The sequence below is a fragment of the Motacilla alba genome, chromosome 2 (assembly GCF_015832195.1).
Source record: "Motacilla alba alba isolate MOTALB_02 chromosome 2, Motacilla_alba_V1.0_pri, whole genome shotgun sequence".
NCBI classification, from domain to species: Eukaryota; Metazoa; Chordata; class Aves; order Passeriformes; family Motacillidae; genus Motacilla; species Motacilla alba.
Window position 1 is genome coordinate 51,627,872 of NC_052017.1, and position 13,747 is coordinate 51,641,618.

At 42.5% G+C, this 13,747-nt stretch overlaps 1 protein-coding gene across 3 annotated transcripts in view; it reads right to left on the reverse strand.

The window, feature by feature from the left end:
• The window catches only part of BLVRA (biliverdin reductase A), a 30,242-nt gene that overhangs the window by 5,281 nt on the left and 11,214 nt on the right, over positions 1-13,747 (reverse strand). The window contains exons 2-7 of one of the 3 annotated variants that reach the window (XM_038128496.1): positions 13,191-13,288; positions 7,924-8,051; positions 5,253-5,372; positions 4,532-4,629; positions 3,021-3,128; positions 2,439-2,610 (exon numbers count right to left, since the gene is read on the reverse strand). In XM_038128496.1, coding sequence (XP_037984424.1) covers positions 2,439-2,610; positions 3,021-3,128; positions 4,532-4,629; positions 5,253-5,372; positions 7,924-8,042 — 617 coding nt within the window. In that variant the 5' untranslated portion in view covers positions 8,043-8,051; positions 13,191-13,288. Of the gene's footprint in view, positions 1-2,438; positions 2,611-3,020; positions 3,129-4,531; positions 4,630-5,252; positions 5,373-7,923; positions 8,052-10,184; positions 10,546-13,190; positions 13,289-13,747 lie in introns of those variants that run through there. The other 2 variants (XM_038128497.1, XM_038128495.1) reach the window with 2 other exon arrangements.

The following is a 13,747-nucleotide window of genomic DNA, read 5'->3' on the forward strand; positions in this document are numbered from 1 at the left end:
ACAAATCCAACATTTTTGATATCTGAATAAAGCCGGGTTACATATGTTGGGTAGTTAAAGAAAAAGAAGATTTAATCTAGCACTAACAAACCACCTTTACACTGACTGCAAAGCAAATGGTCTGCAGTGAAGAAAACACCCTGACATTCTATGGCTGTTTTGTCTTTCCAAATTGTAAACTGACAGCATTTTCTCAGCTACACTGAAAAAGACTTTTTGCTTTTTTAATTCCCTTTTTCCTCAAATAATGAGTGGACCTCACTGGACTGCAATAGCTCAACAAACCAATATGAAGCAAATACTCTTTGTACTGCCAGAAGACTTAAGCTGGTTTCATGCTTGAAAGTTTGAAATTTTACGCAGCAACTTCTGCAGAAAGCATCTATGACATAATTTTCTATGAATGTTCAATTTGAAGATATTTTATTAGACTGTGTAGGCTTAGCTCTCCATAACTTCTTCTTCTTCTTCTCTATAACAACTTCTTTTAAACATTTTCCTTTTAAATCTTTGAAAATGCCAGTATTTTTAATTTATCATTAAATCAATGAGAGGCTCCCTTAGCTTGGATGAGAATTAGACAATTGGACCCTAGTTAACATTAAAAGAAATGCTGCCCAAATCATTATCTCTCCAGCTTGCACTGAAAATTGATTTCTGACATTTACTGAATCCAAGCTTTGTAATCCTGGGACAGGAACTGCAGTCCCAATCCAGACGTGCTGTCAGTAGAGGTTTGGCTCTTCCTGGATTGCTCAATGTTGTATCACAGAGAGGCTGTCAGCTCAGCTGTCTTGGACACACAACAGAGGCAGAGGTCATCTCTCAAATAGCTGGGTGCAGGCATTAACACACACCTCCAAAATCCACCCAGAGCCAGACAAGCAGCGAGGGTGGGCTGTGCAGTGGAGACATGCATACCCTTTACACAAATCCCTGCTTAATAAGCAGAACACAGGCTCCTGCATTCTGCACCTGCTGTATTTTCCCAGGCAGAAAATAGGATGAATTAACCTGATTTCTCAAGGTTACTGTATTCACGTCTTTCAAAAAAGGATGGGATAGCTCTCATGAAAGGTACAGACCTTTCCCATCCTTCAGCAAAATAAAGGTTGGGAAAATTAGATCTGTGACACCACCACCATTACTGCTGGGCCATAACTTCACTTGACAGAGAGTGGGCCAAATTCTCTACTGCAGTAACTCCCCTGACGTCAGTGGGGGAAGGTCAGCGGGAAATATGGCCCCAGCACTGAACGCAATACAGGAACGCTATGTGATTTTCCACCCACCCTAAATTATCCCAGAGGCATAAAACTGACTGACCCCAAAGTCATTAAAACACTTATGGTGAGAAAACACTGATCCATACAGTGTTTAAATAGTAGAGGCCAAGAGAAGCAAATATCGGTTAGTGCTGAGGACCAAGGAAAACAAGTAATCCAGAACCAATTCTGTATCCTGTAAATATCATACATAGCAGCTAAGGACTACCCAGGAGACAGGACAGCCAGGGAAATGTTTAAACCACCCGCTAGTTCCATCTGCTGGAATTAGTTCAAAATCTCACCCTATCTAGATCTTCACAGCTACTTGTGTTACTAGCAAATTGCTAAGAGGGTAAACAGGGCTTGTATACAGAGTTCTGTCCTCTCACAACTGCATTTCAAAAGGAATTGGAAATGCTGTTTTATTTAAAGAGAGAGGAAGATTGCTAAGACAAGATGATAATCCCATGATAAACTGCAATGGGGTTTGTGGAGTGGCTGATGAAATGCTTAACCAGACCTGTGCCGAAGTTTAAAGGAGCCCTGATCATTCACTCCCCAAATAGCTAGTCCTTCAGGTTACTACTTTAACTATACATTTATCTAAAATGCTGGGGTAGGTCTGGGCTTTTTAAGAGGTCTATAAGCCTATCTGCAATCAAAAAAAAAAAAAAAGAACAAAAAAGAACAAGGAGCTCCATCATCATTGGATAATTTCTCTCTACCTTTCATATCAGATAATTCTCAAATTGTATCTGGTTGCTTTAAACTGATGTTGTAAGTAACTTCAACTTCATTTGAAAGGACATGAACTTTGCACAGATGGCCCAGAATGACCAAACCTGAGAGTTTCCACCACTCTCTGGACCAAGCTGAGTAGTCAAGCGACAGAATAAAATACTGGGGACTTACTTCATAGTAATAATATACCACTTTTTAGCAAGGCTATTAAACATATACCAGTTGATAGGAAGGATACTGTCACCGCATAATAAAAGGGAGATCAAACTCAATATTATAAAATGCATCTTTAAAAGACATGTACACTTTCATGCCAGCCTCCACCCATTCTGTTTCCACAAGAGGAGAAGAGAATGCAGAACTCCTGCAGGCAGAAGTCCTGCAGATGATGAGCAGCCTGACTCACGTGCTGCCATAGACATTACTCACTTCTTGTTTGCCGTTTGAAAGTGAACAGTCATTCTGGAATAATTCTTATCCTTCTGCTTCTCCCTGGTGGCAGAGGTAACAGTGAGGTCTCCGAAGAGGTCAATTAGCCACGTCAGACGGGCAATTCCACTGAAAGCAGGGAATCCTGACTTGTTTTCATCAAGGACACTACCTGGTGGAATAGAAACTCTTGAGGAACAGGAATTAGAATAATGCCTTCTGCATAGGAAAGGATGAAGAAACTGCAGTGTTGCAGGCTTAAAGATCAGGGTGTAGAGGGGTCAGTGGATGGACTGAGTAGGAAAGTCAATAAACACATTTAATGTCGAAATGGACCAGTTGACAAGCTGTGGCAGAGAGGGCTGCACAAAGTACATATACAACAAACCCTTCAGGACATGTTGAGGACAGAAGGGTGTATGTGGATTCAAAACAGGGAATTATCCAGAACCAGTACCTGTGCCTGTGTCTCTACTCAGTTTATAGACAGTCCTGTGTGAAAGGACTGAATGAAGCCTGGAAGCACTGGTATCTCTGGGGAACAAATCCAGATGGACTTTTGATTTCTTCAGAGCTACTGACCTGTGAAATGCAATGTTCCCTTCACTAGGTCTTTCCCAGCCACCTCTTTTTTCAGCTGCTTGTACTCTTCAGTAAGAAGTTCAATGTGCTCCACATGGAGTACTTTACCTGCCATTAAAATTACAAAACAAAACCACAAAAAATATCAGGACAGATTAAATAAAAGTTTTCTGTGTGAATCAAAGTCATGTCTCAACAGTAAAGGATTCACTAGCCACCAGTGGGAACTCACGCAGAAATATTCGTGCATGGCTCACAAAGTGACGTCAGGAAGAAAATCAAAAATGGAAACACGGGCCCTGCGCTGAAGTATCAATTTGGGTTAAGGATTTTCAGGAGACAACAAATACAGAGACTGCAGGAACAGTAGCCACTATGCTTAACAGAAACTCTGTAATGAAACCCAGTACCCAGCTGAGGCTGAAACCTGAGTCTTCAGAGTAACGCGTGGATTAATTCTTGGCCTCTTTCCTCACATTTCCTTGTTCCGAATTTTTCCTCCCAGGGCAGATGGAAAGAAAAAGAAAGGGGAAAAAATAGTATAATGCTCAGAACCAGACTGGAACAATATGTTATGGAATACCTCCCTCCAATTGCAATGAATTGGGCTACTTTGAAATAGAGGTTATCCAATACAAGTTAAATGTGTCCTTCATTCAGTATGTGTTTTTCTGGAAGATTTCCAGGAGAATCATTGCAGGCTGCTGACACTAACTGCTGCTGCTTCAAGAAGAGCCATAAATTCTGCTCAATGGGAAACCATTTGGTGAGCAACAAGGCAGTAACTGGTGCTGGTACAGGGGAACAGCAAAGCAGAAATCCTACACCTCTAATGTCCGGGACAAAAGTCACAAAGGAGATCTTTAAGAAGCAGTGGTATAAAAAGTGCAGCTTGTCTAAATGATTTGCACTCCATTTCTGCTCAGCACTGCTGTTGCCCTTGCAGCCCCATTCATCCCCACTGGCCTCAGATGAACTGCCAGCTTCTGACCCTTTGCAACACTGGAATGGGACCACACACTTTCTGGAAATAAAGAGATTTTGCTTATAGACAAGCTGTCTTTTAGACAGGAATGGCTTGCTGGCCTACAGTAGCATGAGCAGCTGTGTGTGGCCAGCACATCACAAATGCAAGAAGCTAGGAGAGCTGTCTGCAGTTTCATTTCCAGGGAGAGAGAGGACAGGGAATTGCACAAGTTCAATAGCTGCACTCATCAAGTGCTTTACTATCATGGTGACAGAAGTTTTCCTCTTTAACTGCATTCTAAGTGTCCCAAATAGAGGCTAGAGTTTTTGTGAGGGCAAACATACCTTACTCTTAGCATTGACATTTGTTTGTTTGTTCCCCTGTTGGCACAAGTCTTACATCCTAGACTGGCACATCTCCGAGACAGTCATACTGCCTTGCACGTGATGACTAAAAGTAGGCTGGAGACATGCCTTTGAGTTTGGTGCCTTTGGTGCTACCCAACAGGTAAAACTGCTTACACTCTAGAGAACAAGCATGTTACCTTTCTGCTCAGCCATCTCCCAGAGCTCATGGGCTGCCTTAGCAGACAAAGCCATGGGGTACTCAACGAGGACGTGTTTCCCAGCTTCTAAGAACATTCTGAAAGGGATAAAAGATCAGCCATTAAAAAGAATATTATCCAAATCCTCTCTCACCACGCAAGCTGCTTCTCATTCCCACAGTCAGCTTCACATGGAGAGATGCACAACATGGAGTAACAGAAATAAATGGCAACTTTCCTAGGAAGGATGGTGTGGTGGCTACATCACACATATAAACAGCAGGGGAGTGGGGTTTGAATTCTTCTTTTGCCACAGAATTCCCTCACTCCCCTACATCAAGTTGCTAGAATGCTACAGCATTGAGCACTGCAATTTCGGACTTACAGACATGTAAGCAGTTGGAGTGGGGCACTGGACTACCCTTCCACAATATAATCTGTGAGGAAAGGCTTTAAATCCTGTTTTAAGCTGCCTGTCCATCAAACACAGGCCTAGAGGTGCGGAAATGGAATTACTTTGGAAATTAATGCATCTTAAATCCTACTCTCTTCCAGGGCTTATTGGTGCTCTAGGGAACTCACTATCATTCACTTCAGGCCTCTAGTCTGGCAGTCTTTCCTCAGTGTTCATATCTTCTCCTGCAACAGCTTTACACAGCTCCTCTGTGCTTCTAAAATATAGGGGAAAGGGGGAAAGAGTGGGGGACCCCCCCCAAAATACCTGATGGTTTCTTCATGGCTTTTGTTCTCTGTGCTGATGAAGGCTGCATGGATGTCTTTGTTTCTCAGAGCATCTTCCAGGCTAATCTGCTTAGCCTCATTAATATTGCCAAAACTTCTCCTGTATATTTAGCATAAATACAACCAGAGCATAACTGTCATGGTCCATTCTTCCCAACCACATGTTGTGTAGCAGTACTTAAAAACTGTTCCCATGGATCACTGTCCATGTACTGGCAGTACTTAAAAATTGTTCCCATGGACCACTGTCTCACTGAGTTCAACCAGGGTATAACAACCAATTTCTTATCCAGGAAGAGCATGAGCACTTACAGACAAAAGTGGAATGGAGAAGAGAACCAAAAAAAATGGACCCGTGTGCAGGAGGTAGTATCAGTCCAGAAACTGGCCTGCTATTGAACTGTCAAGTCCTTTTTGGTCTTGGTGTTTTGGTTTTTAATAAGCATTATTACCAAAGAGATGTGGTAGAAGAGTGACTTGAAAGAGGACAGTGTTCCTATGAGAGAACTTCTCCCCACCATCCTCAACAATGTGGACAAAAGCACTTGAGATGGCAGGGATGCACACAACTGCAAGCACAGACATGCAGGAGAGGGACAAAGCAGATGCTTGGCTATGATGGCTCACCTTGCAACACACACAGCATGTCAGTGCTAAGGAGAAAGCTCTCTTGGGCAGTAAGCTGAGCACAGCTCCAGCTGAAAATGAAAAACACAATCCCTCCAAAAGCCCTTTGCATTACTATTGGCTGGAGCAGTGTGAGGCTCTGTCCAAAATTTCTCTTGTCTACCTCATGATTCCCAGACCACCGAACATCTTGTTTAATATCCTGGTTTGATGGGAATTCACCAGGACCTCGGGACTGGAACTCGAGTTCTTGCTTGCAGTTGTGTTTGTCCACCCCATGGTATGCTGAACCCAGTGAAAGGAGAAGGGGCACCTCGACCTTTCTTCACCTGCATCTCGCTCTGCGACAATGGCCTGGAGCTTTCCACCCCCAAACCTGGCTGGACTCTTTTCTGGAATGACCTTTTGGTGGTCCCCACAGAAGACCCTTCATCTACTGTACAACCACCACAACAGATGGACTGAGATAGGAAAAGTCTTTCCCTCAAAGACTGAGACATGGGACCCTTATATAGAAAACCCTCCTTTTCTCCTAAAGACTGAGATTGAAACCTCTAACCCAGGGGGGGTGTGTGTGGGAGGCAAGTAGCTGCAGGTGGGACCACAGGACCAAGAAGACAATAGCCCCTGCTCAATGCTGACCAGATGAGATCATAAGACCGTTGTATTTTCTTTCCCCCCCTCCTTCCCAACTTTCAATAGAAAAATTCTAATAAAAACCCCTCGGGTTAGCCTGAGATTTCGAGATCTCCCCGGCGTGAAAGCAACTCTTCGACTGGACCTCGAAGAACTTTGTTGCCTCTACGTTGGTAGCTATTACCTCCCTTTCTCTCAACCCTTTTCTTTTCATAGGCCTTTCTCTCTCTTTTCCCCAATCCCCTCCAACACATTTTGCTGTGATTATTCAATAAAGTACACTGGTTTTGATTGTTACTGCAAACCCCTCGCCGTGTTGGTGTTTTGTACCCTGAGATCAAGTAACGAACCATCACGATCTCCATTTGTAAGGACGGATCATGACAAGCAGGCACCTTGACAGTGTTAGGATAGGTGACAGAGGGCAGGAAGGCAGGCCACAAGCAGGACTTGAAAGCAAAGACAGGTGGTGATTGTGTGTGATGGAGATCCAAGGAAGATTACTGTGAATCATGCATTTCAACAGCATTGTTTCTCAAAAAAAACAGTGGTGGAAACCCTATATTCAGTGCTCTTCGAAGTTACCTGTAGCATTGGCAGAGGCATCAGAGAACCAAAAGTGTATTTGGCAGGAAGATAAAGTGTGTGACCTGATCAGTCCTTTCTGTCTCAAATAACCCTGCACAATTTAAATACAGCTGGAAAAATACATTCACAATCTGAGATACATTAAAGGTACTGCCTAACTATTTTAAACTTTTATGCTCCACTGTAATGGGTCACAGTCCAGCAGGAATGCTCAGAGGAAGGTCCACACTAAATTTCCACAGTTCCAAACTAGTGAGAAAAACTCTTGTTCTTTAAGAAGCGTAAGAAGGATAAAAAAGCAACCTTATTGCATGTAGCAAATCATGGGATTTTCTTTAGATATCTAAAGGTTCAACACCTGGTTTAAAAAAATACTAGAATTTTATTATGAAGTTGGAGTACTGGGGTCATTAAAACATGTTTTTGCAAAAGAACTTTTTAAAACTCTGTAAAACTTTTTTTTCTTAACATTTCTAGAAGTGTCATGCAGACATGAGATCATTAGTGCACTTATTGTCTGCACTACCTTAAACCTACAGGAAATTCCAGTCAGACAATTTCTTTTTATCACAAAGATTATACAGCAAGAACATATCTCAGTTTTTATTTTAGTAATTTCTGAAAGATATCTCACTAGGGTAACTAACCTATTTGTTCCTTTTTGCAAAGCTTTCTGTGCTCAATTCTGAGCTGCCACTGAGAATGACAGGCATATTTGCACAAACTTTCCCTTTTTTGCTTGAAATAGAAGAAAAAACATTGCAATATACATATCAGACATGCTACATGAAATTTCTAACCTGGATACAAATCCAAAGAGTTTCAGGTGCTCAGAAGGGCTGGAAGGCATAGGATTCATCAAGTCTCGGATTCGTGCTAAGCCAGCAATTCCAACTCCAACCACCACTGTCCCAAACATTTTGCTAATCTGTCCAAAATAAAAAAAAAAGGCAACTTTTATTTTTTTCTTGTAACAGGGACAAGCGCAACTAGTAGGGAAGGTGTGAGAATGGATACTCTTGAACCCTGCTTTCATAACACCAAACCTTATTCAGGTGTCAGCAACCAACTAGCAGAGATGTGATGCCATAGGCTACTGAGCTCACTCATATCCCATTGAAATGGGATCCAGCAGTTCAGCCTGTCATAGGACTGGTCTTGAGATTTGTATTTAACAGCTATTAAATCACAGCTCCAGCCAAGTTCTTCCTTTCCGTGAATAGAAGGCAGACTTCAAAAGTGAGACATTCTTCTATTTATATCGCCACTTCCAAGCTGGAAAGGAGCCAAAAAGTTCTGCAAACCCAGCAGACCTTTATATAGACCCTGCTGACTTCCTGAGTGTCTGCAGCACGGTGCCACACAGACAGTCCCAGTGTGCAGCAGCAGAGCTGGAAAACTTTGGGACAGGAAGCAAAGAGCATCTTTGCATTCCCCACGTAACCGCCAGCACATCCTACAGTGCCAAGCTGTAACCAGCCACCGAATTTGATCAAGATGCTTGCTTGACATTTCCATGCACAAAGAAAGCTCTGCCATCTCTTTAATGACAAGCAGGCATCTCTTTAAGATTTACATCTCCCAAATGCAATTGCTGACATAACTGCATAGTATGGAGGGTAAGACAGGTATTGCACTCACTGGCTGGGCTCGGGGCCTCTGGCAATAAATCCTTCTGTTGGTTTTATGATTTGCTGTTGATCTGCGGAAGCACTTGACAACTGATGAAACCTTTCAAACCTGCACTGTTCCAGCACCCTGAGGACTAGCAACACTTTGTAAATTAATTGAGGGTTTACAGGAAAATGGTCTAAAATGAGTCAGGTCAGATCAGATCCTCTTTATTTTTTGTTCCTTCCTTTCATCTCATGAAAGCATCCCTTCAATCTGTTTCTTGTTTCAGTCTTCTTCCTGCCACTGCCAATCCCTTCACTTGAGTGAACTCTTTAGATTGTTTACACTTGGCTGCAGCCCTTCACATCTTTCTGAGATTGAGATGGGTAAATGGACAACCCCACTTAAGTCCTCCTTGTGCCTCTTGTCTGACAGGATCACAGCGCAGCAACAAAGCCATAAGTGACTCTTTTGGCAGAGCAAGAGGTTGACAGCTGCTGGCACAAAGGAAAAAAGATCCCCCCTCCAGTCACATGCCATTTCTGCATTTTGTTTTCCTTTAAGCTCCTGCCTACGGTGCTGAATGCCACTCATTTTACACATGCCAAAAAGATACAAAGGTAAAACACAGAGCAGCATGTTTAGTGTAAGAAAATAAATTAGTGATATATCAAAGAGTTCTCTAGAGGAATTACAGTGACATTTTATTACCAAGTATTTGAGGTATGGCATGATGACACTATTCACCAGGGAAGAGAAGTGTGTAGGGCTGAGAGGTGGGGGGGCCTGGGGCTGAGGTAAAGGAGGACAATGTAACAACAAAACTCATTTTCAGTACCACCCACAGGCAGAGTCCTGGTCTGGGCTCTCCCTCACATTTGCTTTTCTCTATGGCCAAAGAGAAAAAGAGACAGACTTGCAGAATTACCTCAGCTGGAAGGAGCCCCAGAAGGTCACCCAATCCAAACCCCACTCAGTTGCACTCAGCACGGCTCTCCATGCTGAGTTTTGAGTGCCCCCGCAGCTGGCAATCCTTCCACCTCCCATGCGCCCCCCACAGTGTTTGCCACTGTCACAGCAAGAACTTTTTTAGTATTTTAAGGCTCCAAACAACCACAATCAATGAGACTTTTAAAAGGGCTTATGGTTGTTCATGTACTCTGAGTTAGATGCACAGGAGAATTACCAAGAAGATACTCTCAAGAGGTCAAAACAACAAAAAAGATTTTATGGGCAACTTTAGAAAATCAGACAAATTTGTCAAGTTTAGTGCAACATTCAATCAACAGATAACACTTTTTAAAGCATTAACTTGGCTCATTCAACTTTGCAAACTCAAAGACAGTTCAATTTCAAGTTACTGAAAAGTCCAAGAAGAGGGAATTAAAAGAGAGAGCAAGAAAGAAAGAAAACCAGAAAAGATATAGAAAAAAACAAACATAGCTACCAGTTTCTGGATTCCAGCAGTGTACAGACAAAGACATTCCAAGAGGCAGTACAGTCAAGACATCTGACTGCCTTGTGTTGGGCCTTAAATACCCCTTGGCCTTCCTGGGCCCTTCCCCCAGGTGGGACTTCTGGCCATTTGTCCACTCAGGAGCTGAGCTAGGGGCTCCAGAGGTGGGGTGGAGCATTGCCTCTGGTGTGCCAGGGATTGGCAGCCGCTGCTAGGCTGAGATACAGGCTCTAGGGTGAGGGCGTACAGGGCAGGGCACTGGTCCTTCCTCCACACACATGCAGCCTGTAACATCTCAAGAAATCGGTCTTTCCAGTCTCTCACAAGTCCAGCTTGAAAAGAGCTGATCTGGAGCTTACTTTAAGTTCAGAAATTTTCAAGGTTAGTGGAGTGTTAAGCTGTTAATATTTTCCTATTGCCTTCTACGGGATTGGGAGTTGGAGCCGTACAGCAAACAAATTCCCCTGAACCTCCTACAGTCATGTTGTTTCCAAGAACTCCTTTTTTTTTTTTTCCATTTTTTTTTTCTGGTGAGCTGCTAACCTCTGCTTCAACAAAGTGGAGAAAGTGGGGGAGCTGACTACCTTCTTCAGGGAACAAAGAATGTCTCTCTGCAGATGCTCAGGTAGCTGAACATCAATATTTTTGCCTCTCCTTTGGAAAAAGAATTTCCTAATTTCTTCCGATCTCCTCAAAACTAACATTTAAGGGAAGCAAGATGATTTCAACCTAAGAACAAAACCTGTTACTGTGCAACCTGTTGCCATAGCAACCAGCCATTTGGTCCAGGTCAAGGGTTCAGTGGCTAATACACCAAAAGAGACAGCTATTAAATGTATGTTCTGGAACCTGTGCTTACACACATAGCTAAGAGAAAAACTGCTGTGTTTGCATCCCTGCTGTGGCTTTTTATTACCCTTATTTTGCTCACACACCAAAATCTGCAGCTGCTCAGGGAGAAAAGTAAATTAGGTGTTTTTCAGAACTGTTACAAACCAGGTAAGAGCAGAACAGAGAATTCTCATCTGAGAGCCCAGATGAATATATAAAAGTTTACTTCTTCTTTCAAACCTTTACAAGAGGATAACAGCCACAATAATCTTTCAAGTACAAAAATGATGAAGTAGGAAATCCAAATCACAAACTGCTCTGCCTGCCTTTCACACCTTTTTCTTAAAATCAGTGAGTTAAAGCTTTAATAAAAAAGATTTCAGAAGCATTTTCAAGGCTGCTGAACTTTGGTTCCTGTCATACTGAAAAAAAGTCATATTGTAAGTGATGCAACAGCAGCCAAAAGCATTTTCTCCACCCTTTCCTAATTGGCTGTATGAAAAAGAGAGCTGATGAGAAGATTAGGAGATGTCTTTCATGCTCACATGCTGTGACTAAGGAATGCTTCTCACATCACAGCAGCACCCACCCTGGCCAGGTTGCAGGCAGCCCTGCCAGGCTCACTGCAGGTCCCCTCTGAACTGGGGCAAGGGGGATGGTGGCTGCTACTGACTGCTGTAGAAGCTCTTCCCCACTGACAGCCAGCACAAGTGGCTCCTCTTACCAAGGGAGATGAGCCCTGCATGACACAGAAAGAGAGCGGAGAAAGGCAAATAGCTGAAGAGGATAATTTATTCTACACCAATATATCATCGTACCATCACCCCTCTGCTCTTGAGCTTTCTGTGCTTCAGCTGCATATTTCCTGCATTAGCAACTAACACAAAAAACCAAACCAAAACAAAAAAAAACCCACCTTGCAAAATTTAGCAGCAAAACAAAATATTTAGCAGCAAAACAAACAATGGAGTAAGTCCAAAGAAATCTGTCAACCAGCACCAGTGTTCCTCCCCAGTGCAATTACAAATGGGACCCAACATCTCAAAACTGCTAACACTCACTGAGATAAGCCTGTGGGAAGTAAGGCTTACCTCTGTTTTGTGCAACATCACTAAGGCCATGCAAAGTAGTGCAGAAGCAAGCTAAAAGGCAGAACTTAGGAATTATCTCCCCCTCAAGAAAATTTCTCACAGCATGTCTGGACAGAATGAGTACAAGCACCTTCTTCCATGATATATAAAGAATTTCAGTAAGCCTCCTACATTTTCCCTGCTGTTTACAAACTCTCGTTCCCACAAATATGAATGAGTGACTTACGTCAGAAATCAAAATATTTTATAGTTAATGTCACAGGTAATAGTATAACACTGATGCAGGAGGCTTTCCTGAAGCAATCTCAGGCTGGTGTTTTGCAGTATACTGCTTCAAGTGCCACATGCATCTTAAGAGTAGCAGAAACCTCACAGATAAGTATTTAATCTGAAAATACTGTTGTCAAGGTCCACCAGGGAACACCACAGAGACCCCAGGACAAAAGAAAGCATATCTAAAGGGCAGGGAAAATCAATTAATATATATGTAAAATACAGTATGTAAACAGGACCTCTTCTGTATTCAGCATGCATGATTTTTGGAGGAGATATCCCCTCACACATCTGGCCAAACAAAGAATGCCAGCTTCATGATGCTACACTGGCATTGAGGAGTTTTTATTTTTACTGATTTTTGTAACAGACGGAGGAAGTTTTCCAGAGCTCCCTTCAAATGGATTTGTTGTTTAGACATAATACAAAATATTTTCTCTCTTACTGCAGCAGAGCCCTGAGATGAGGATCATATAACCTTCCTCAACAGAAGTTTACAGGGAAATACCAGATAGACAACAGCAGTCACTAAGATGAAAATCTGAAGTTTCTCTCAGCCCTAAATTTCTGATTTCAAATACCCAGAGACTTGGTGGATGCTGTACTCAGGGTGTTGGTACATGCTACAACCTGTGCCACCACATCTTGCTCTCATTGTCTACCCTTAGCATGAAACATCTGCCCAGAGCACAGAAAGCAGAAGCTGAACAAGTGGATTGTGTTAGTGTTGTTAGTTTTTCCTTTTACCAAGGAAAAACTCACAAATACTCAAATTTAGCAGCCTATTCAAAGGCATAAATACCTTTATTTTCTGCAGGAAACCAGCTACGCACTTTAACTTCTGTATATGCTGAAGTACCTCCTGGATGGAGACCCTGCACAGGTTCCCAATTGAAAGATCTTAAATAAAAAGGGAAAAAAAAATTGTTTGAATTCAGTTAGCATGATGGATTATTTTTGCTCTGCTTTTACTGCAACCTAGAGAGAAAAGTAAAGTCTTCTGCAAGAAAAAGACAGCCAGAAAGGTAACTCCTCATGCTCTTCACCACTTCTCTTTAAAACATTAAATGAACATAAAATGAGAATCAGAAATTCTCTCAAAAACCTGCCAAAACCATTTACAGCCTCCACATTTCAGAGGAAAACTCCAGCACCTGGAAATAATAGAGCAACCATGTAGCTTTTCCTTGAGAGCTCTTTGTTATGAACTTGAACATCTGCCCTGCCAGCACCTCTTCATCTCTCTGGCTATTATAATCCAGGCCACAGCCTTCTGACAGGCGCACTGGCTCTGCTGAGTGAGTTATAACTTCAAGGCACCAATGCTCACAGACATTTGCCAGCAGAAAACAATCTCTC